Source organism: Emiliania huxleyi, assembly GCF_000372725.1.
Source record: "Emiliania huxleyi CCMP1516 chromosome Unknown EMIHUscaffold_148, whole genome shotgun sequence".
Taxonomy (NCBI): domain Eukaryota; phylum Haptophyta; order Isochrysidales; family Noelaerhabdaceae; genus Emiliania; species Emiliania huxleyi.
Window position 1 is genome coordinate 165,743 of NW_005201113.1, and position 23,435 is coordinate 189,177.

Genomic DNA, 23,435 nt, shown 5'->3' on the forward strand with positions numbered 1-23,435 from the left:
CTCCGACGGTCGTAGCGGCGTGGCTGGGTGGCTGAGGGCGGCGGACCGGCGGTGCGGGTGCGGAGGCGCCCCCGAGGGCGCGGCGTGGCTGGTCTCATGGGTCTAGCAAACCATAGACCACGCGCCAAGAGAACGCAACGCGAAAAACTTCCTTCGGCGATAGACCTGCGATAGACTTGTACGTCTCTCTCTCGCTCGAGACACCTCACACGACCCCACACACGGTCCTGTGTGCCTTTTGCGGCCGGCGAGATTGCTAGAGATTGAGCAGTCTGCTCTAGCCTCACACGTTACCCCCTGTCGCCTGTCTGTATTTGTGTGCTGTTGTTTGAGCCCTTGGCACCGTGAGTGCTTGGGGGGGCAACAGGGGGGACGTGGTCAAGCAATTCTTTTGAGATCAACTGTGTGTGCACACCCTCAAGCGCCATGTGCGTCGGCTCTCAGGCGTTCGTTGCCTGCTCAGAGAGAGAGAGATTTTTAGAAGCCAACAAGACCTTCTTCTGCTCAGCGACTGGCTCTCAGCAAGCGACGAAAGAAACCCATTTTTTTGCCTTCTCCATCCCCAGCTTGCCGCCTGTGTTTTCTTTCTTTCCGACAGCTGAGTCGGCCCCGCGCCGACCCACTCGTTCGGTGGTTCGGAGCGCCCGGAGGAGCATGTCATGCATAAAGTGATTTTTTCGAGCGTGACGCACATTGACGGTTGACCCGGGCGAGACGCCTCTTCCGCGTTGACCGCGACCGCTGATGGACGACAACGAGGCCTTGAGCAATGAGGAGACGGAGTCGCTGGAGGAGTGGCTCGCGCGGAATTTACCCGACCCGGCATCTCTGCCGCTCGTGCCTGCGGATTCGGAAATGGATGCTGCAGCTGCTGCTGCAATCGTCTCACGGATCGAGCAGCTGGAACAAGAGCCCGAGGCATCGAACTGGAAGCCGCCGACGCAACACGAAGTGCTGATGCTCCTGAAGTATCGCGACCACACTAGCTTCGCGACCGTCCCGCGCCGGCCTGTGGCAAATCAGGTGCGGGCACACGGAAGCTGCGTCTTTCACGTCGCACCGAACCCAGCGCACGGCAAGCGCAAGAAGCGAGGCGGTGAGGCGTCTGCTTCTGCCGACGGTCTCGATTTGTGGATCAAACCCAACAGCGTGACGGGCCTTGGTGGCGGCTCGCTGTGGTACTCCGACCCGGACGCGCCGCACCAGAAGGTGGTCAAAGTGACCGCCTCGCTCAGTGCGGAGCAGAAGAGGCAGTACGGCGACAAGACAATCCACCACTACTGCCTCATGCACGCCGACGTGCCCGTTGATTCGGCGACGAAAAGCGTTGGGTCAGCTAAGACGCCCTGCAAGCACCTCCACGAGCCTGTGCGCTGGCTGGTCGTCTCGACGAAGGATGAGCCTCTGCAGGACGCTCAGCCCGCCCCGCTCGCGTTGCCTGCGGGGCCGTCGAGCTCGGAGGTCGGCGGCGATGCCGCACAAGTCAAGCAGAACGCTTCGTTTGGCACGGTGGAGGTGGACGAGCTTCGGATAGGGGGTGTCGACGTATGGGGGGAGCTCACGCGACTCAAGAGAGAGCTGGCACTGCTCCAGCAGCAGCCGGACGGCAGGGATGCCTGGACGAGCAGTCACCGAGCCGACCTTGCCGAATGGATGGAGAAGCTCGACCACTCCGAGCACGTGCGAGCCGGCGACGTCGTGCAGGTGCGTGGAGAGCGGCTGACCAAGGCGATCACGTTTGAGCCGGGCGGCACGCTCTTCGTCGTCAGCAGCGACCCGGCGCTCGCTTTCAATCTGCCCGAGGACACGGCGCAGCGCGAGCACGGCGCAGTGCTCGCCTTTGTCGGCCGCGTGCCCGTCCACTGCGTCGGCGACGCGCCGGTGGACTCCTACCTAGTGCCGTCGGGCGGCGGCGACGGCGCAGCGCGTGCGGTGCCGTGGGAGGAGCTCGAGCGCGATCTCCAGCTGAGAGCGCAGCGCCCTCGTACCACGCCCGCCGCCGCGTGACACGCTCCTCCTGCGGCCATACCAGACCGAGGCGATCGAGCGGGCCACGCGTGAAAACACAATCGTCTGTCTGGAGACGGGGCTGGGCAAGACGCTCATCGCCGTACGCCTGATTGACCACTTCATCGACGTGGGCAAGGCGCTCTTCATCGCGCCAACCGTAGTCCTCGTCGAGCAGCAGGCGCGTGTGTGCCGCGAGCAGTGCGCGCATTCGCTGCGTGTGGTCGAGCTGTGCGGCTCGCGGCAGGGCGACTGGACGCGCGCGAGCTGGACGCGGTGCTTGGCCGAGAGCGATGTACTCGTCGGCACGCCCGAGATATTCAGGAGCGCGCTTGTCGACTCCGGCTGCCTCTCGCTTACCGCCTTTGGCCTCGTCATCTTTGATGAGGTACACCACGCCGTGGGGGGCGATCCAATGGCGTGCATCATGTACGACGCCTACCACTTGATGCGCCAGGCAGGCGAAAGCGCGCCCATGCCGCGTATCGTTGGTCTAACGGCCTCCTTGGCATCGGGCCGGCTCACCAATCTGTCGGCGAAGCGGCAGCAGCTCGAGGTGCGTATGGACGCCGCCATGTTCCGGCCAGGCGTGCCGCCGGAGTACCTCGTCGAGCCGACGTTTGCACCGCGTGTGGAGTGGGCGGCTGATGGCTTGGCCCGCTACGAAAGCCTCGCGCGCAGCAAGGTGGAGACGCTGTTCCGCGAGTTTGACGGCATGCCCACTAAGGTGAAGGATTTGGAGAGGCTCGTGCAGCGCGCGGGCCATGTGCTGCTCGAGTGCGGCATGATGGGCTTCATCTTTTACCTCGGCGAGTCACTCGCGTACCAGCTCGAGGGCATCGCCATCAAACTCTCCGAGATACCATACGCGCCGGCACTCCACGAGAAGGCGCGACGCCTCTGCTCTGTGCTGCCGCAGCTACGCGCCGGGCTACGCGACGCGGCGCGCAAACTGCAGGCCGACGGCGAGCTCACAGGCGCGCCATGCATCTCTTCCAAGTGCACTCGGCTGCTCGAGCTGCTCGGCGAGCTCTTTCGCGAGCACGGGGCGACGCGAGGCTACAAGGGCATCATTTTCGTGGAGCAGGTCAGCCTGACGTTCCCGCTCGCGCATGTGATCAACCAGCACCACCCGCAGTCGGCCTCGTCGGCGGCGCGCCGCGCCATCCGCGCCCAGGCCATCTCCGGCGTGGGCACGATGTCGAGCGCGAGGCGCTCGGACGTCCTCGACGGCTTCAAGCGCGGGCGCACGAGCGTGCTCGTCGCGACGGCAGCGCTCGAGGAGGGCATTGACGTCTCCGACTGCCAGTTTGTCATTCGGTACTCCAAGTTCAACACCTCTAAGTCGCACATCCAGGGCGCCGGCCGCGCGCGCCACGAGGACGCGGAGGTCTTCTACTTTGAGAATGATCCGGAGGACGAGGCGGCCAAGGCTCAGAAGATGGCGGAGTGCGCGCGCAACGAGGACGTCAAGCTCAGCGAGGCGCAGAGGCTCGAGCGCGCCGAGGTGCGCTCCATCGACGGCTTCTACCCCTATGCGCCCTGCGCGACGGGCGGAGTCGTCAACATCTACAACTGCGTGGGCATCTTTCAAAGCTACTGCGGCAAGGTGCTCGGCCAGTCGCTCAATCTCGACACGTCGGGCATCTGCGTACAAGCGATGGAGGCGAGCACCCACACCCGTATGACGCACCGACGCGTTAGCTCCCATTGCCCCGCCCCACTATCTTGCTGGTCCTCGACTCCACAGGTGATCCGCGCGATGCCGCGTCTAGAGCGGCGCATCCACCGCGCCGTGCACTACCCTTCGCCCGCCGGCTACATCACCGTGCCTCGCGCTGACGTGGACGCGCACTGGGGGACCCGCAGCGTCGAGGACGCGCTCGTGCCCGGTCGGCCGTTGAGTGCGCAGGACCAGGAGCGCCACCGCTTCTTCTACACTGTCGTTGTGAAGATGCGCGAGGCGGGCCACCTTACAGCCGACAACCAGCCGAGCGCCGAGGCGCGTGCAGAGACCAAGGCGGCGATTGCGGCCATCCCCATGCCCGACGAGGTGACGCTGCGCGACTTATTTGCCCCCGATGCGCTCGACCCGCCGCCGTTGCCGCGCATCGCCGATGCCGGTGCGGAAGGTGGCGGAGGTGACGATCTTGCGACGCCGAGGCCAGTCGCAGCGACGCTCGCACCGGGGCCGCCGACCTCGCCGCCGGCCTCGCTCGCACAAGCTAGCATCAATGAGGACGCCAAGTCACGGCTCGGCCGGAAGTATCCGGCGCAGGCTGCGTCGGCAAGCCTCACCTACCACACCGAGCGAGAGGGCCCGGCGCACGCACCTCACTTTCGGGCGACGGTGAGGGTGGTCGTGGGAGGCGAGCTCAGAGAGTTTGTCGGCGAGTGGAGTTCCACACGCAAGGCAGCGGAGCAATCGGCCGCGGCCGCTGCTCTGCGGTTCATCGATGTGCCAGCCGCGGTCGGGCCCTCGGGCTGCTGAGCGTGCTTTCATGACCTTCCCACGTTGCGCCTCGACGCTCGCTGGACACTGCCTGGCCACGCAGAATCGACCCGAGCAACCGAGCTGCTGCCTGTGGTGACTGGTGTGTGCTGTAAGCTGTGTCGCCACTTTTGTGTTCGAGTCCGCCCTTCTCAACAGGGGACTCCCTCTCTCTCTCGCTCCCTCCCTGCTCCCACCCTCCCACCCCTCTCTCTGATCTCTTTAGCTCTCTCTATCCTACGACATCGCTGTCGCCGGCGTCGCTCTGACTCGCGCTCGTGTTTCCCTTCATCACAGATTCACAGAGAGTTTGCTTACAGTTACACTGACTGACTCTCGCCCCCCCCCGGGCCACCGGGCGCGGTTCAGCTTTCACACATCACACACCGGGGAACTCTTCTCCGTCTTCATTTTAATCGGAACCACGTCAAAACTAATCTTAACCTTCTACCTTAGGCTCGAAGATGTTTTCGGTGTCATTCTGGTACGCCCCCTTGTAGACGGGCAAGGGGCTGGGGCGCGCACTGGCCGACTAAACACAGCGGGTAAACCACGGAGCCGCCCGCCAACCCGCCGGACAAACCATCAGTACTCTAGCCTAACAGCCCCTGCAGGTAGGTTTGCCGCTCCTTGGCCGTCGCGAAGCCGTCCCACTCGTAGAATGGAACGCTGATCACCCTCCAGCCAGCCGCCGCGAGGAGGCACCGCTTGAGCAGCGTTGGCCCATTGGGTCTGCGCACGCCCAGGCCGCCGGGCAGCAGGAAGTGAGAGGGGCCGTCCACCTCGACCGCGATGCGTGACGAGGGCAGCGCCAGGTCGAGCGAGTAGCCGGTGCGCGGCTCGAGATGCTCCTCCTCGAAGCCGGAGCGGACGGCGGCGAGGGCATCCGCAACCGAACGCTGCAAGCCTGATGGCTGAGCTATGGTCGCCACCATGGCCTCGCGGCAAAGCTGGCGCTCAGAGGCGGAGAGAAGATGCTGCTGCCCGTCTGCCCCACGTTCCAGAGAAAGCCAGAGCTGCCACTGGTGAAGCTGAGAGCGGTTGCCGACGCTCCACCTTGACGGATCCCGCGCGAGCGAGTCGCTGATCACGTGCGAGCAGTCGGCAAGCAGCGCCTGGTGATAATGGTCTGCCGCTGCGTACGCCCACACCGTGTTGGACAGGGCCTGCGAATTGAAGCCAGACAGCCCGCCGCGCACCGCCGCCTTCGCCACCGCCGCGTACAGCGCGTCCGCAGCCACGCCCACCGTCGCGTACGCCCACACCGTGTTGGCTAGGTCCTGAGGGTTGAAGCCAGCCAGCCCGCCGCGCACCGCCGCCTTCGCCACCGCCGCGTACAGCGCGTCCGCAGCCACGCCCGCCGTCGCGTACGCCCACACCGTGTTGGCTAGGTCCTGAGGGTTGAAGCCAGCCAGCCCGCCGCGCACCGCCGCCTCCGCCACCGCCGCGTACAGCGCGTCCGCAGCCACGCCCGCTGTCGCGTACGCCCACACCGTGTTGGCCAGCTCCTGCGGCTTGAAGCCAGCCAACCCGCTGCGCACCGCCGCCTCCGCCACCGCCGCGTACAGCGCGTCCGCAGCCACGCCCGCCGTCGCGTACGCCCACACCGTGTTGGCCAGCTCCTGCGGCTTGAAGCGATCCAGCCCGCTCCGCACCGCCTCCTCCGCCACCGCCGTGTACAGCGCGTCCGCAGCAACGCCCGCCGTCGCGTACGCCCACACCGTGTTGGCCAGGTTCTGAGGGGTGAAGCCAGTCAACCCGCTGCGCACCGCCGCCTCCGCCACCGCCGCGTACAGCGCGTCCGCAGCCACGCCCGCCGTTGCGTACGCCCACACCGTGTTGGCAAGGGCTTGAGGCGTGAAGCGATCCAACCCGCTGCGCATCGCCGCCTCCGCCACCGCCGCGTATAGCGCGTCCGCAGCAACGCCCGCCGTCGCGTACGCCCACACCGTGTTGGCCAGTGCCTGCGGGTTGAACCCCGCCAACCCGCCGCGCACCGCCTCCTCCGCCACCGCCGCGTACAGTGAACGCACCACCCCTATTTGCAGCCGGCACTTTGCCGCACCGTGAGCGACGTTCGCCAGTGCTCGCGCATCGCACGAAGAGACGAGGTCGAGCGTGCGCTGCACCAGCTGCTCAAGCTGCCCCTCGTGCCGCCGCTCGACGCGCTGCTTGCCTAGTTTGTTCCACAGGTTCGCAGCGTGGATGTGGTTCAAGCTCGTGCTGTGCGCAGCAGAGAGCGTGAGCAATGCGTCAGCGCTGCCAGCCTGGCTTATCAAAGAGGTCAGCTTCCGAGGGTCGACCTGATCACTGTTAGCGCAGCGGAAAGAGAAGGGGCGATCATTGCACATTCGTGCGTCGCGTCCTTGCGCTCCGTGCATCGGCGGTCGCTCCCGGCGACCGCTGTGCTGAGGCTGCCCCTCGCCGCGTCGGTCATCGCGCCGGTCATCGCGCCGATCGTGCCAGTCGCGCTCGCCTCTGCCCCAATCGTCGCAGCCCCGCCGCTCGTGTTGCCGCCCGTCATGATGCAGCCGTTGCTCGCCTCGCCATGGCTCGTCGCGCCATCGCCCATTGGGCCATTGCGGCTCATCGTGCCATCGCTGCTCGCGGCCACTGGACCAAGAGTCGTTGTAGCCGCGCCGCTCGTCATGCCGCCCGTCATGGTGCGGCCATTGCTCGCCGCGCAATGGCTCGTCGTGCCATCGCTCAGCGGGCAATTGCGGCTCATCGTGCCTTCGCTGCTCGCGACCACTGCACCAAGAATCGTTGTAGCCGCGCCGCTCGTCATGCCGCCCGTCATGGTGCGGCCATTGCTCGCCGCGCAATGGCTCGTCGTGCCATCGCTCAGCGGGCAATTGCGGCTCAGCGTGCCTTCGCTGCTCGCGACCACTGCACCAAGACTCGTTGTAGCCGCCCCGCTCGTCATGCCGCCCGTCATGATGCGGCCATTGCTCGCCTTGCCAACGCTCGTCGCGCCACCGCAGCTCATCCCGCCGCGGCTCATCGCGTGATCGCGACCGACGTCGCGGTTCGCCCTGCCATCGCCACTCTTCGCGTCCGCACTCGGCGCGCCATTGCTCATCACGCCAGCGACGCTCCTCGCTCCCATGGGACATGCCTGCACTCTTGGCGTCGAGCGAGATGCGTGCGCCAATACATGGCCGTGACAGCGATTTGGTAGTTTTGGGGCGGGTTTTGGGCGGGTTTTCCACCCAGACTTTTTCAGTGTACGTACTTTTAGCTTACTGGGAGAAAAGAGAGAGGGGGTTGTGTTCTCTAGGCCCCTAAGGGCCCTACGCGCCCGGCGTGAGAGCTCGGAAGCGAGCTTTGCACGGCGATCGAGGATCTCGCAGCAAAACTGGCCCCAGGTTTTTGGGCTCGGGGGTATACCCAAACTGATCGTGAAAACTCATAGCACGAATTGGTTTCGTCGCAGAGCATGACTCATAAGAGTCCCTCTGAAGTTTGCGCCCGGAGGCGCCTCTTTTTGCTCGCCAGCCCTCCGCTCAACGGCCGTCGCGCGTCGTCCTGCCTTGCCGTCGCTGGGCGACTCGGAGCGCGATCGCCGCTCACGGTCCCAGCCCCGGCCGCGCTGCCCTGGCTCCGCGGCGTCGCGCTCGACCTTCCTCCCTACCAGCTGGTCGGCGCCCCGAGAGCCCGCACCTGAGAGCTCGCTGCTCGGGCGGAGCAGACCTCGAACGAGCGCGAGGCGGCCGTCGAGGCGGAGCATGTGCGGCCGCGCGTGTACGCCCCGTACACGCGCGGCCGCACGTGCGCGGACCGGTGCGGGAAGTCGCCTGGCTGCCTGGCCGGCTCGGCCGTTTAAATTCCTCTCGCACTCGGCGGCTGCCCAGCGAGCTCAAAGTGCAGATTGGCACGTCGCTCGTGGCCGGAGCGCGTCGCCACGGAGGCGCAGTTGGCCACCGGCGCGAGCTCAGCGACCCAGGCACTCGCGCTCGGCTAGCAGGCGCCGCTCTGCGAGCGAGCGCGCTAACTCCCATTGCGCGGAGATACACACGAGAACCGAAATCGAGACCGGAAATGACGTACGTCCTAGGACGGCCGACTATGAAAATGAAACCTATGCTGTGCGACGAAACCGAAGCCCAAAAACCTGGGACCAGTTTTGCTGCGTCTCTCTCAGTGTATGTGGCTCTTTAGCTTACACCGTCTTATTAGAAAAGGTATTTACGCGCCACGCCGGCCCTCGACGCGCGCAATGGTCGCACATTGCGCGGTAGCCGGTACGTCTGGATAGGGGGACACTGACAGCGGGCACGCGATGGCGGCGGGGGATCGCCTCGGCGTTTCTGCCGTAGCAACTCGCCCCGCCGCCTCCAACCGACAGCCGGCGCCTGCAGCGGCGCGAGATAGCACAAGCCAGCACACAGCCACAAAAGGAGGGGGGGTTCAGGGAAGGGGAGCACCAGAAGAGCGATGCCAAAGAGGAGACACGCCGCGGACATGGCGGCCGTGGCGGCCGGAGACAGGGCGGGGCAAAAGCGCTCGCCGCCACCCGCGGCAAACGTAGAGAGAGCGCGCGCGCGCGCAAAGTGCAAGAGTAGAGGTCGAGGGGGTCGCAGCGGCCGGCACCGAGTGTCGCCTCCCCAAGACCGCCGCCCGGAGACGTCACCTCTGCGTGACGTACCGACACCTCTGCGTGGCGTACCGCCACCTCTGCGTGGCGTACCGTCACCTCTGCGTGACGTACAGCTTCGGGTGCGCGGGGTTTGGCGCAACCCGCGCGATGCCGGCGACTCTCTCGCGGCAGAGCGGGCAGACGCGCGGCCGCAGCTTCCAGCACCGCTCGGCGCACGCGTAGCAGATGCCTCCGTGCCCGCAGTGCAGCAGCACCGCCTCGCGCGGCCCCGTGAAACAGATCCAGCAGTGGTCGCCCCCCGTCTCGGAGCCGGAGCCGGAGCCGCCATCCGCAGACCCCGCCTCGCTCCTCGACTCGCTTAACGCCACCGCCCCCCCGCCGCCGCTGCCCGCGCCGCCTCCGCCGAGGAGGGGAGCGCCTCCGAACAGCGCCGCGTCCGCGCCTCGCGCCGAGAGCGGCTGGTCGTCGATCGAGATTGCAATCTGGCCCGACGAGATTGCAACCTCGTTCGAGAGCTCGCCGCACGAAGCGGAGAGCAGCGGCGCGGAGGCGGAGGCGGAGGCGGAGGCGGAGGCGGAGGCGGCGGAGGCGGGCATGGCCGAGGCAGTCGCGGCTGCCGCCGCATCCGCCGACTCCGCGGAGAGCGGCGCTGCAGGTAGGGGCGGATCCGGCGGCGGCGGCGGCGACGGCGCGCAGCGGGGAGCAGCTCGACCGAGCTCGGCTTCGTCGTCGTCGTCGGCGCACGCCTGACCTCGGGCGATCTCGGGTGATCTCAAGCGATCTCGGGTGATCTCGGGTGATCTCGGGTGATCGCTCCCTCCCCCTCGCGCCTGAACGCCTCTTGCGAGCGCTGGCAATCTCCCCCCTCCCCCCTCTCTCCCCCTCTCCCCGGCGCGCACCTCCTGCGACCGCTGCTCGCACGGCATCTCCCCCCCCCTCTCTCCCTCTCTCCCTCTCCCCCTCTCCCCGGCGCGCACCTCCTGCGACCGCTGCTCGCACGGCGCGACCAAGCAGGCCGAGTGCTCCGGCGGTGCGAACTGGCGCTCGAGCGGCCCCTGCACGACGCGGAAGAGCGTCGACGACTCGCGGACGAACATCCAAGGGAGGTCCTCGAGCGGCGGCTCGTCGTCCGCCTAGGAGAAGGTTCCGAGAAGCTTCGTGGAGAGCTCCGAGAAAAGAGGTCCTCGAGCGGCGGCTCGTCGTCCGCCTCCACATCAGCGTCGGTGGCGGCGCGGACGGCGCGGCGGGAGAGGGAGACGGCCATGAAGAAGACGGCGCCGGTCATCACGGTGAGCAGCAGCAGCAGGGCGGTGATGTAGGGCAGCATAATCGCCTCCGCGGAGATCAGCCGGTCGCCGTCCAGCCACGCCGTCAGCCGCACCAGGAAAGTGAGGGCGGGCACAAACAGCGCGACGGTCAGCGAGAAGAGGAAGAGGAGCAGCGCCGCCAGCGGCGTGACCACGCAGCGGCGCAGCAGCATCGGCAGCCCGCAGCAGGCGGCGAAGCACAGCGTGAAGCCGAGCAGCGCACCGAAGAGGTAGACGGGCCAGAAGAGCGACGCCCACGTGACGCGGTCGTAGTTGTACGCGCCTACGTGCTGAATACGCCAACCTCGGGGCGGGAGGACGGCAGTGTGCTGGGTGTTCAGAGCACCGCGTGAGTACAACGGAGAAGAGTACAGTGAATACAGCGGAATACGGTCTAATAAGGCTGAATCCGTGTCCTCTCGAGCGCTGGTTGGGAGACATGAACGCGTGTTCCGCTTCTAGTTGTACGCGCCGTCCAGCTTGAAGGAGACAACCATCCAGAGCACATGCAGCGCGGAGAAGGGGAAGCCGGGGCGCCGGTTGCGGACGTCGGGCTCCTTCGCAAAGTGGAACATGGCCTGCGTGGGAGAGATGGGGAGAGATGGGGAGAGATGGGGAGAGATGGGGAGAGATGGGGAGAGATGGGGAGAGATGGGGAGAGATGGGGAGAGATGGGGAGAGATGGGGAGAGATGAGGAGAGATGGGGAGAGATGGGGAGAGATGGGGAGAGATGGGGAGAGATGGGGAGAGATGGGGAGAGATGGGGAGAGATGGGGAGAGATGGGGAGAGATGGCTCCATTGCGATGTGGGACATGGCCTGCAGCCCGGCGCCGGCGTAGACTGGCCAGAACGCGCGGCACCACGAGCCTACGGGGGAGATATGGGGAGATGTGGGGAGATATGGGGAGATATGGGGAGATGTGGGGAGATGTGGGGAGATATGGAGCGCCGAGCGTCACGAGCCTACGTGCTGAAGACACCGACATCGAGGCGGGAGGACGGTATCGTGCAGAGCCGTCTTTAGAGGATGCGAGGGCTGCGAATACACTTGACTACCGCGGGAGAGGGCGGAGGACGTGTCCTCTCGAGCGCTGGTAGGAGTGCAAGGAGCGGCGTCTCCTCTAGCGCCACACGCCTCTCCCCGACTCGAGGCGGAGGAGCAAGTTGATCTTGAAGATGATCGAGAGCACGGTCTGCGTGAGCGCGTTCCAGTGGCCGAGCCGTGTGTTGCGGTGCGAGCCGCCTGCTCCGACAGAAGGGGAGGGGCGGGGGAGAGGGGGGGGAGGGAGGGAGCGATGGCGAGAGAGTCTTGTGAGGGTGGGTGTGGTGCCAGCTGCACAACCCCGGTCCCCTCTCAGACTTGCATGTGGCGGCAGTCCCTCGATCACAAGCCCCTGTCCCACGAATCCCTCCCCCCCCCTCCCCCCTACCGCCGTTGCATGTGGCCGACGCTCAATCACGGGGCTCACTGCCTGGTGTCGCGTGCCACGCTGCGTGCTTGCGATTCTTCGCGGCAATTGACGGCGGCGGCGCGAGTGACTGTGTCCGAGTGTGTGTTGAGAGAGCAAGGGGAAGAGGCGAGAGAGGGCGTGCGATGGCGCACCCGCGTAGCGCTCCTCAAACGCCTTCCACTTGAGGGTGAGGAGCAGCGCAAATATGACGTGCCCTGTGCGCGAGCGAACCGGGCGGCGCAGACGCGTCGGTCGGCTGTGCGTCCCGTCGGCGCGGAGGTGCGAGGGGGGGGCGGGGGCAGAGATGAACCACGGCGGAGCGGCGGGTGGAAGAGACGCTACCAGAGGTGTGCGTGGCGCTCAGTTGCAAGCGCATCGGGAGTGTCTTGCACACCGACGACAGAGACGAGCGCTGGCGTCACGAGCCACGTGAGCTGGCGCGCGCTGCCGTGCGGGGTCGGAGGCGGCTGCATGGCGGCGCCGCCTACCGGGCAGCCAACCACGGGTGGGTCCGAGCAGTTCAGCCTAGACCGGAGCTCACGCGGGCGGCCGCCGAAGGCGTTCGATCGGCCGGCCGGAGACGAGAGTATGTGCTTGGGACGCGAAGAAAGAAAAACGTGCAGCGAACCTCAGGAAGCTCTATAAAATGAACTCGGGGGCACAGGACGCGGCACAAACGGGGAGCTCTTGCGGCTTGCGGGCAGAGAGAGAACGCAAAAAAAGAAAACTTTTTGCTGTCCAACTCGCGTCAGGGGGGTCTCCAACAGCTCGCGCGAACACAACTTCGCACGATGTCTGCCGCCTCAAGCATCGATCTCACCGGCGACGAGCCTTTTGGGGAAGGTACTTACCTCCTTATCAGCGATTGCCGGCGTCACTCATATATTGGAGCGACGACGGACGTCGAAGCGCGCGTGCGCGAACACAACGGTGGGCGCGGAGCCAAATACACGCGGGAAAACTGCGCCGGCCGCTGGCGGCTCGCGCGTTTCTGGAAGACAGCAGGGTGCGGCGACTCGGCCGAGAGTCGGTGGCGAGCCACGCTCAGCCTGGAGCACAGGCTAAAGGAGAGCTGCGGCTGGCGGCGATACCACGGACGTGGAACCCTGATGGCGGAGGGAGGCTTCCCGTGCGATTTGATGGGGGAGAGGCTGCCGGCGTTGCGGCAATGTTGGGCGTTCTGCCACGCTTGCGCCGAGGAGGGGGTGCCTCACTACCTGTTTGCTGTCGATGGCACCGGCGCGCCGGTTGCGGGCGACGGCGTGCCGCCGCCGCCGCTCCCGGGCCCTGGCGACGGAACGAAGATGTGCTGCTTGGGGCGCTGCCTGGAGAGGGGCGCTGCCTGGAGGGACCGGGATGGCTTCTCATCTGAGATGAAAAGGGGCAACTACGGCTTGCGGGGATTGCCGCGCTGCACGAGATGCACTTGGTCGGGCGACCAGTCAGGCTATGTTGCGCGGTGTGAGCGGCGGATCGCCAAGAACCGCGCGGGCGACAGCAGTGGGGAGGAGGAGGGGGAGGAGCAGCAGGAGAGTCAGGGGAGTTTGCGCGAATTCATTACGCCCGACTCCTCCCAGGAGACGGACAGACAGGAGTCCGAGGAGGAGTCCGAGGTGGAGTCCGAGGTGGAGTCCGAGGAGGAGTCCGAGGAGGAGTCCGAGGAGGAGGAGGAGGGGGAGGGGGAGGGGGAGGGGGAGGGGGAGGGGGAGGGGGAGGAGGAGGAGCCGCGCACGCAACGCCTGTGGGGGGGGAAGCGCAGGCGCGTGATCCACTCCGACTCTGAGTCTGAGTACGGCTTTAAGTGAAGCCGAGCACGTTTTCTCTCGTCTTTACCTCTTTCGGGTGTGCGGTCGGTGGGGTTCTCTTTTGAAAAGTCCGCGTCCCGAGTCTACTTATATGCATTTTACGCCAAGCATGCTGACGTATATAGTGATTAGTGTGTCGGAGGCGACCGTAAAGAATTTTACGACACGCACTCGCACGACGACATATGCACACACAGGGGAGCTCGATAAACTCGAGGGGCCAAATTATGCCGCGAGGAGGGCGGAGTTACGCAGAGCGGCGAGAGAAGCAGCGAGAGCAAGGCAGACGGCAGCGGCGTCTCAGAACGAGGCCGAGGAGAGCGATGAGTCAGAGGATGAAACAGCAGGGGAGAGAACGAGGAGCGACGAGAGTGAGAAGAACGAGAGGTGGCATGAAGGTCGCTGCGAGAATTGGTGAGAAACTGCGAAGAGAGATAGGAAGTGGTAGACGCCCGAGGGTGGGCGACGGCTAGCAGTAGCACCACACTCCTCTCCTTAAAAATCCCTGAGGGAGGGTGTAGAGGATGTAGAGTGTAGAGCGCTGTAGAGCTGTAGAGATGTAGAGCGCTCTGGAGCGCTGTAGAGCTGTAGAGCTCTACATCCGCCGCGTGACGAGGCGCCTGCGTTGTAGAGCGATGTAGAGCGCGATTTTGTTGTAGAGTTTGTTGTAGAGGCTCTACAGCCAAACCGCCGGGAAGGCAGTGACTCAAAGAGGTCGAGCCGCGCTAATGGGGTTTTACCGAGCTTAGTGAAGCTCTGATGGACAGCCCTGACTATCCCTGACACACAGAGAGTCCCTCTGACGGCACACAACACCCTATAACTGCGTCATGACCAGCCTGCCATGTGTCGCCGGTGCCGCATTCGTCGCTGTGCTTCTTTAGCAGGCGGTGGACTGTCGGCTGCGAGGACGGTCGCATTTGCGCGAGGCGAGGCGAGCATTCAGACGCCTTATCTGCGCCATGACTCGCGCCAGCGCGTGCGGGAGCTCCTGGCTGAGCGTTGAGTCCAGGCGAGTTGCGCTGGCCACGATCGCTACGCCGAGCCGAGCTGACGCGCCGAGGCGCCGGCCAGTCGCAGCCGTGAGGCATGCCACAGCAGCAGAGGCATCTGCCACCCATTGGGCGGGCAGACAGAAGGCCAGGGCAGCACTGGCAAGTGCAACGCGCCTCATGTCGGAGAGCGACCGTGCCTCGTTCGCCGCTTATGATGTAGAGTTTGTTGTAGAGATTTCACGTTGTAGAGCGCCTCTACATCGCTCTACAACGCAGGCGCCTCGTCACGCGGCGGATGTAGAGCTCTACAGCTCTACAGCGCTCTACATCTCTACAGCTCTACAGTGCTCTACACTCTACATCCTCTACACCCTCCCTCAGAAAAATCCCTGTGTGGTGGCGGCGTGCCGTCCTCCCATCCCTCCCTTGGGTTGTCACTTGTCTGTTTTCTTTTTCTTTCTTTCTGCACACACACACACACATACACACACTCCTACCTCCCCAGAAATCCCGAGGAGGCGCACAGCGACTAGAATCTAGATATGTCTTGTGTTGCTGTGTGCTGCACGCCCTGCGAGCGGGGCGGGGTGCGCACTGTCCCTCTGTGTTCGTGTGCGTCGCCCATCTCTCCCTGGAGAACAAACTGGTATTGCTAAAAATCTCTCTCTCTCCCTGGAGATGACTGCGCTATTTATTTATTTATTGCCGCGAGGAGGGCAGAGTAGTTGCGCCGAAAGGCGGGAGAAGCCACGAGAGCTAGGGATCGGCAGGCGGCGGCGGCGTCGCATTGTACTAAAATTCTGTATCGGTGTACCTGTGTTAGTGCCAGTGCGCGCCAGGTCGGGGCCGCGCTGAAAATTCTTTATCGGTCCCGTGCCCAGTGTTGTGCGAGGGAGTTTTGTTGTAAAATTCTTTATCGGTCGTGATACGTGAATGAGCTTGCCTGTGGCGGGGGTGGGCGGGTGCACGGAGCTAAGTGCCTCGCCACCCTCGCAGGAGTCGCTTAGGCGGCTCCCGTGGTGTACCTGTGTTAGTGCCAGTGCGCGCCAGTCCCGTGCCCAGAAAAAAGAAAGAAAACAGACAACCCAAGGGAGGGATGGGAGGACGGCACGCCGCCACCACACAGGGATTTTAAGGAGAGGTGTGTGGTGCGCTAGCCGTCGCCCACCCTAGGGAGTCTGCCTCTTCCTATCTCTCTTCGCAGTCTCTCTCCGACTCTCGCTGCAACCTTCATGCCCAGTGTTGTGCGAGAAAATTCTTTATCGGTTGCCCGCCGAGCGCCGACGCGATGGAGAGGCTCGTCCCCGAGAAGGGCGAGAAGGGCGGAGAGGAGAGCGCCTCGACCGTCGCCGCTCTGCCCGCCTCGATGGTTCGTCGGTTCGAGGTCCTCTCCGCAGTCGTGGCCTTCATGGCGGCGAGCGCGGGAATGATGATCGTCAATAAGCTCGTGATGCGAGGCTCCCACCTGCCCATCACCATCGTCATCATCCAGATGCTCTTCACCGTCGTGACGATCGTCGTCGTGCCGGGCATGCGCAGGGCGATTCGCTTTGGGTCGGCACGAGACGTGTGGCGCTGGACCCGCGCCGTGCCGCCCCTCTTTGCCTTGATGCTCTCGACGTCGATGCTCGCGCTTGATCACGCCACCATGGGCGCGTTTATCGTCGTGCGAAACCTTGCACCCGTGCCTGCTCTTCTCTCCGAGGCGTTTATTGACCGCTCGCTAAAGATCGACCTGCAAACAATGCTCGCGATGGCCCTCTCTCTCGCCGGCGTGATCCTCTACGCACGGAACGACCTGCACTCGTCGCCTCTCGGCTTCCTCTTCATGGGCATCAACCTGTGCGCCGCCGTGCTCGAGCGCCTCGTCCAGCGCACCCTCATCGCACTCGACCCGATCGACGTCTCCAAGCAGGTGAGGGATACGGGTGGAGGTAGAGGTTAGGCTCGTTCACCGCTGACTCCATCTCGCCCGGGCAGGGCATGATGATGATCAACAACGGCGTGGGCGCACTGCTGCTCGTCCCGCTTGCCCTCTCGCCGACGCGCTTCGGCGAGCTTGGTCACGTGCACGAGATCGCAGCCTTTGACGCGAGGCAGTGGGCGCTGCTCCTCCTCAGCTGCATCAACGGCGTCGCCATCAGCTACGCCGCCATCCACCTCCAAAAGTTCGTCTCCGCCTCCACGCTGATGGTGCTCGCAAACAGCAACAAGTTTGCCGTCGTCGCCTTCGGCATCTTTGTCCTCGGCGAGTCGCGCTCGTGGCAGGCTGTGCTCGGCTGCGTGGTCGCCCTCTCGGGCGGCGTGTGGTACGCCAGCGCCCGCAGCGAGCTCGAGGCTGCAGGCGGGGAGGGCGCCGCCTCGGCCGCGAAGAGATCTCCGGCGCGGCTCGTCCAGGCGGCCGCCGTCGCGGCGCTGCTACTCCTCGCGGTGAGCGGGTTCGGGATGCCCGCGGCGCCGGCGGGCGTGCCCCACAGGAATGCGGGCCAACGCCAGCGCCTAAGCGCGTCGCAGAATGCGACGACCCCGAAGCACGCGCGCCCTCGCACCCGCCCACACGGCTCGCCGCACGCTGCTGCAGGCGCACGCTGCTGCCGGGGCGGGCAGGCCTCCTCGCGCTGAGGATGTGATGAGTGGATTTTCCGTCCGTAGGCCGCGGTTGAGCACGCCGCGGCGCTTTCGCTCTCGCTCGGGGCGCGAGACGCACGGCACTCTCACGTGGGTTTGGCACTATCTCGACAACAACACATCTCCCTATCTCGAGGCTTTGATTCTTACGTCCCTCGCCCGCCAAGGCTTGGGTTCTGCTATAGAAGTACTTGTATGGTTGCTCACACCACTGTGGGGGGTATTGCATGTCGCATGTTGTGTTAAGTACTGCCTCGCGTCGCTCGGCGTCGCCGGCCAGATCTCGCGCCACACGTGGTCTTCATTCGCGCTTTCGCTTCCGCCGCTTCGCCTTCGTCTCCTTGCTGCGCAGTGCAGGGTGATGGGTGTGCCGACGCGCCACGCCGGCGGGCCCGTGTGCCTCTCGCCGCCGCGTCCGGCGACGGCATCGATCCTGTCCGCTAAAACTAATCTTCACCCCGCATACCACTTTCGCATACCACTCAAAAAACTAATCAAAATATCACCAAAATACCGGTCTCATACCGGTAAAGTTTGAGCACTGGGGAGGGAGCGCGCCGGCGCGCCGCGCCGGCCTCTCAGCTCTCTCTCAAAATAATATGAAATAAATGTTGTGTGCGCAAACACTGCCGAATGACTCACTGTCATCACTGGGTTGTACTGGGCTGTGCGTGTGCCTCGGAGCACGGAGAATCCTCGCCCGCGCGGTAGTTTCTGGCTACGGCCCTACGCCTCATCGTCCCCGCCAGACTTGAACAACCAGCTGCGATAATCGTCGTGCGTGGGCGCGGGGCACCAGATACTGAAGGTCAGCGTGCAGACGAAGGCGCGCGGCATGATGACAATGTAGACGTCATAGAAGAGGTCAAGCGTCGGGATCACCACCGGCTTGAAAAAAAGCTCGATGTAGATCGGCTCGTGACATAGTCGGAGAATTTCTCCTGCGGCACCGCTAGCACGTCGTGCCTGTGGCCTCGGCAACACTCAAAGCAGGGCTCGCGTAGGCCGCTGGTCCAGTCGCAGCCCTTGTCGCTCATTTTGGCCTTGTAGAGGAAGGAGTTCTTCTGGTAACCCATCGACGCGCCGTCTGGAAGTAGAGCGCCGTTTTCGCAATACACGTCGTCCCACTGCCTGTTCTTTTTGTCGCAGGTGGTAGTGTAGCCCCACAGCATCTCGGTGAGCAGCGGGCCGGCTGCAGGCATGAGGGGGGAGCAGTGGATGTTAGAGAGAGCCGTGGGGGTCCTCTCCTCACTACAGCTTGGAAGTGTCTGTGTCACCCGGCTGGCCGTGCGATTCCGGTGCCTCCACAACCTCGTTGTACCCTTCGTGGCTCCAGACGAGCTTCCCGCCCCGCTCCTGCGGCCGAGCGGGAGTCAACGGCGCGCGGAGGGTGCGAATGTGATTCTATTGGGGGCCAGGGGGCCTGAGTTTGCAGATCGTGGGAGCCGTAGCGAGTGTGGTGAGGTGCAGGTCAGACGTGTGCACGTTCCACGCCCAGATCGTGCCACCGGCGAGCGAGCTGCAAGTTCGCGTGCTATAGTGTGTAGTGGCTAGCAGAATCACCTCAAAAGCAACCCCAAAGCTATCCAGCTTCGGAGCTGGCGGAGGCCCAGCAGGGCCAACAGCGACGGCAACGGCAACGTGCAAGGCGAGGACGCCTGCGCAGCACACGAAAGCAATCCGCGCGCGGCGGCGGCGTGGCGGCGGCTCGGCGAGCGGTTCGATCATCGCAGGGGGGGGGGGAAGCCGCCGGGGCAGGGGGCAACTGCGAGCCGCGCGGTGATTGCAGTTCGTCAACGACAACGAAGGAGCGGGCCGTTACAAAAGGGCGGGAAATAGGCAGTTTTCTTGAAATCGTCGAAGTATCTAGATACTAACGCACATCGCGTTGACCTTCGCTTCGCGCGGCATTTCAACCGGACGACGTTCATGCGCGGCTCCAGCGGCCCCAGCGACGATATCGGCGGGAGAGACGCAGATGGCGAGCTGCGGCTTGTCGCCAGTGCTGCCATCCCGAGAAGCGACCAGTCTGAGGCTGAGGAGGCCGGCGGTGGCAGCACCTCGCACGCTGCTGTCGGCAATGCACTCTACTGTTCCCTGACCAAGTCAGACACCGCGAGCCTGGTGGCCTTTGCCCAGCATCTTAGCGGCGGCGACGACGCGGCCTGTTCTGCAGGCAGTGATTTTACGGTCGCCGCTGTTCCGTCCACCCGTGACGCATTGGGCGTCACTTCGGCAACGACATCACCTGCAGCTGCAGCAGCAGAGCGCGCGGCAAAGGCGAGTCCGTTCCCGGCGCCTCACGGGTGGGCCGCCGTGCTTGCGATCGCGCTCAACAGCTCCTTCAATGCGTTCCTGTGCATGAACTTCTCCGCGACGCAGGCTGCCTCTGCCGCCGCCCTCGGCATTGCAGAGGGTGAGGTCGCTAGCTTCTACTCCGTGTACCTCTTCTGCTGTCTGCTCTTCATGACGCCGGTAATGTGGCAAACGGAACGGCACGAGTCGTCCGCCCTCGGCTGCAGCGTCGCTGCGACCGCCGTCGCCGCGTGGACGCGGTGGTGGGCTCTCGCCGCGGAGAGCCGCAACAAGTTTGGCCTCTGCCTCCTCTCCCAGGCCCTCGTTGGCTTTGGCGCCGCAGCCATCTCAACGCTGCCCGGGCAGATATCGCACCAGCGGTTCCCAGCCAGCCAGTGGGCGCTAGCGACGAGCTTGATGCTCATGGCCAACTATTCAGGCTGGCTGTTTGGCGCCTCTGTCCCCGAGACGGCCGTCACCGAGGGCTCGGCCGAGGAGCTCTCTCGGCTCTTTCTGGTGCAGGCCCTCTACTCCCTCGTTGCGGTGTCGGCCTACCTCCTCCTCTACCGCCCGCTAGCGGGCGAGGCAGCTCGCGCGGTGGCCGAGGAGAATCGCCGCAAGTCCCACTGCGGCGGCTTTGCGGATGTCTTGCGGGTGATGACCTCGACGCCGCAGTTTGTGCTGCAGCTGTGCTCCCACGGATGCTTCGGTGCGGTCGGATTTGTCGTCCCGAGCGCGGCGCTGTTCATCCTCGACGACATCGGCGCCCCGCAACTGCTCGTGCGGGCGACCGGGCCCATCTTTATCGGCGCGGGCGTGCTGGGCGGCGTCGCCCTCGGCTACTACAGCACGGACGCGCGCACCTTTCCCCGAACGCTGCGGGGGTGCTACGTGCTCGGCTCGGCCTCGCTGCTGCTCATGTGCGGGGCGACTTACTCGGGCCTGCTTGACCCGGCGGCGCGGAGCGCTGCGCTGCTCGTGCTGATGGCCGCCGCCGGCTTTGCGACCCTCGGCTTCACTGGCGTCCTCTTTGAGGACCTCGCCCGCTTCCCCGGCATCCCGCCCAGCTACATGCTTTGGGTCGGCTACGAGATCATGCTGGCCTTCTCGGTCGTGCTCAACATGCTCGCCTCCAACGCGCGCGGCTTCTGGACCCTCGCGGCGACCGGACTCGTGGCGGCGCTGGCGTTTCTCGGCCTCTACCGGCAGGCGGGCGGAGGGGGAGGGGGCGGCGGCGGGGACAGGGACAGGGTGGACCTGCTCTGATGACTCCTCGGTGTGGGCGCAGGGCGGCGGCGGCGCAGGCTCCGGCCTCCGCTGCGCGGTGAGCAGCGCTCGAGGGAGAGGTGAGAGCTGCACAGCTGGTTCGGGCAGCTCGCAGCGGCGCCAGCGGCTGTGTGCGGCTGGGTACCCGGCTGTGCCGGGCCGGGCCTGGGCGGGGCTGGGGCTGGGGAAGGTGGCTGGGGCTCGGGCGTCGGGGGGGCTCGCCCAGATAGCACGTACCTCTCGCGTACGGCTCTACCTCTCTCACAATTGAATATATCGCGGACGTACGACGTAATACCACGTAACGTATATACGACTACGAGGTAGCAGGTGCCAGCGGTCGTGCAGGGGTACTAGCAAGGCGAACTCTATACTCTACGGTACGTGCCGGCGATAGCGATTTAGAGATAGGAGATAGCCGTACTTGGAGACGGAAGATGTACACAACAGGATACAACTCCATAGAGACGACTCGCTTCATGTGCACAAAACGTAGTCTAGGCGCGCGCTCCGCGGCTCCGCGCGTCGGCCAAAAGGCGATCACAGATGATCACTCCTCGGCCTTCACGCCTGATGGCCCCGCATCGCCTTTCTTCTCCAGCGCGCGCAGGGCCGCCTCGAGCGTCGCCTCGGCCGCCTCGCGTTTCGCCTCCGCCGCCTCGCGTTTCGCCTCCGCCGCCTGCTCCGCGGCCGCCGCCGCAGTGTACGCGGCGAAGGCCTTGTCGAGGGCGCTGAGCGGCGGGTGCTCCTTCTCCGCTTGCTCGCGCGCGGCCTCTCGCTGGCGCTCAAGCTCTGCGCCGCCGATCTTCTTGGCTAGGAAGTCCCGAAAAGGCTCCTCCATCAGCTCGTGCGCCCGCGCGTCCACCTCCGACGCGCACAGCGACCGCCCCTTGGCCACGCGCGTCTCGACGTCGTCGGCGCGGCTCCGCTTGCGCGGCGTCTCCACCGTGCCCTCCGTGAGGTCGATGGCGCGCTTGCGGCCCTCGGCGTCCTTTTGGTCGCGCGTCCGCTCGCCCACCACGGACACCTCGTCGGCGGGCGGCACGTGCCGGAGGAGCCGTAGGCCGGGCGCGTCAAGCCAGGAATTCCCCACGGGCACCAAGCCAGGAATTCCCATCTGCCAAGTGCCGGTCGCGTCCTCGAGCCGCTTCTTGTCCGATGAGAGCTTGATGCAGCCCTGTGCTTGTCCCTTCTCGTGCGCCAAGCCAACATACCATCGGCCAATCGCATGCCACAGCATGTACCTCTCGCCGCTGGCCTTGACGTAGGACGGCGCGCCATTGACAAGCTCCGAGCGCCTGTTGTATACGCCGAGGATCAGCCTTTCGTTTGCTTGACGCCGAATTTCTTCTCCCTTTAGGCGCGGCGTTTTCCTGGGCAGCTCGCCCACGAGCGCGATCGTCTCATCGCTCATCCTGTGAGGACCAAAACGAAATTCTTTTCCGATTGGCGTTTTCCTTGTCCTTAATTTCTTCTGAGGCGATTCCAGTCTAGTCCTCGGAGCCTAAGTGCCTCGCCGTCCTCCTCTGGGCCGGCGGATTCTTTTTCTGACTTGGGCGAACGACGTGGGCGATCCTCCGCCTTCTACTTCAGACAAGTCTCTTTCCTGTCCTCTCGGACCCAGTGTATGGGTGCGCGCCGCCTTTTCGCCCGACCGGCAGCGCCGCCTCGGTCCGGCCTCACCGCGCTCCCGCCCCGCGCGCCACCACCGCAGGCGGTTATGTTCCTCCTCATCTGCGGAACCAACAGGGTTCCGCACCAGGCGCCGGGCGGCCCGAGCCTGCACACGGCCCGGCCCTCTGCTCTCCCATCGGGCCCGGCCCGGGCGCCTGCCGAGCGCCGCCTGCGCCACACTCGCTTACGCCACCACCGCGCCTGCTCCGCGCACCCCTCCCTAGTCCTCTCACCACGGCGCTCGCTCTCCTCCGACTAGGCGGCGGCGGCGGCGGCGGTGGCGGCGGCGGCGGCGGACGCAATCTCGAGGCGCTCATGAGCAACATGAGCGTCGGCGGCGGCGGCCGCCAAGACTACCGCGCGGACGACCGCGGCGGCTACGGCGACCGCGGCGGCGGCGGGTACGGCGACCGCGGCGGCGGCGGGTACGGCGACCGCGGCGGCGGCGGGTACGGAGACCGCGGCGGCGGCGGGTACGGCGACCGCGGCGGCGGCTACGGCGACCGCGGCGGTGATCGTGGCGACCGCGGCGGCGGCTACGGTGGCGGTTCGCGTCGCGACCTCAGCGGCTTCTACGGCGGAGGCGGCAGCAGAATCGCAGCGGTGCAGAGGTAGGAGCGGGCGATTGCCGTGAAGCGTCTCGGAAGCTTCGCGTAGGCGGCGGCGGAGACCGGTGGTATGGGCTGGACGGCGGGGACAGCTTCGAGGCGCGGCGCTCCTCTCTTCCGCCCTCTCCCCCTCCTCTCCTCTCCTTCCCGCCGCGCTGATAAAGCTTCCGAAATCCTCCCCCCCCCCCCACTTTCCTTGCCCGCCGCGCACTTTTCTACCGCCGCTTCCTCCGCCGGCCGCAGCTCTCCCCCCCCCCAATACCTCCGCTGTCTTGTCCCACTGCTCTCCTCCCGCTCTCCTCCTAC

General features: G+C 65.4%; 5 protein-coding genes across 5 annotated transcripts; 2 read left to right on the plus strand and 3 right to left on the minus strand.

Annotated features, from left to right (window-relative positions):
• Nucleotides 1–744: 744 nt before the first annotated feature.
• Nucleotides 745–4,498, plus strand: EMIHUDRAFT_111240 (hypothetical protein; the record flags this gene model as incomplete). Its single annotated transcript, XM_005786920.1, has 3 exons — nt 745–1,932; nt 2,033–3,616; nt 3,758–4,498. The coding sequence occupies 3 exons, from the start codon at nt 745–747 to the stop codon at nt 4,496–4,498; spliced, it is 3,513 nt and encodes a 1,170-aa protein (XP_005786977.1).
• Nucleotides 4,499–5,091: 593 nt separating this feature from the next.
• EMIHUDRAFT_313809 (hypothetical protein) lies at nt 5,092–5,433 on the minus strand (the record flags this gene model as incomplete). The annotated part of the gene is made up of 1 exon (XM_005786921.1): nt 5,092–5,433. One exon carries the CDS (start codon nt 5,431–5,433, stop codon nt 5,092–5,094), a length of 342 nt encoding a protein of 113 aa, XP_005786978.1.
• Nucleotides 5,434–6,751: 1,318 nt separating this feature from the next.
• EMIHUDRAFT_111241 (hypothetical protein) lies at nt 6,752–7,502 on the minus strand (the record flags this gene model as incomplete). The annotated part of the gene is made up of 2 exons (XM_005786922.1): nt 6,752–6,801; nt 6,848–7,502. The coding sequence occupies 2 exons, from the start codon at nt 7,500–7,502 to the stop codon at nt 6,752–6,754; spliced, it is 705 nt and encodes a 234-aa protein (XP_005786979.1).
• Nucleotides 7,503–8,654: 1,152 nt separating this feature from the next.
• EMIHUDRAFT_441252 (hypothetical protein) lies at nt 8,655–12,434 on the minus strand. Its single transcript, XM_005786923.1, has 9 exons — nt 12,412–12,434; nt 12,253–12,342; nt 12,008–12,073; nt 11,543–11,651; nt 11,220–11,274; nt 10,878–10,978; nt 10,312–10,686; nt 10,076–10,231; nt 8,655–9,844 (listed from the first exon to the last, which is right to left on the minus strand). The coding sequence occupies exons 6-9, from the start codon at nt 10,911–10,913 to the stop codon at nt 9,191–9,193; spliced, it is 1,221 nt and encodes a 406-aa protein (XP_005786980.1). The 5' UTR covers nt 10,914–10,978; nt 11,220–11,274; nt 11,543–11,651; nt 12,008–12,073; nt 12,253–12,342; nt 12,412–12,434; the 3' UTR covers nt 8,655–9,190.
• Nucleotides 12,435–16,045: 3,611 nt separating this feature from the next.
• Nucleotides 16,046–16,983, plus strand: EMIHUDRAFT_43702 (hypothetical protein; the record flags this gene model as incomplete). Its single annotated transcript, XM_005786924.1, has 2 exons — nt 16,046–16,573; nt 16,639–16,983. Coding segments are annotated over 2 exons (873 nt in total), but the record flags the coding sequence as incomplete, so codon positions are not given.
• Nucleotides 16,984–23,435: the final 6,452 nt, after the last annotated feature.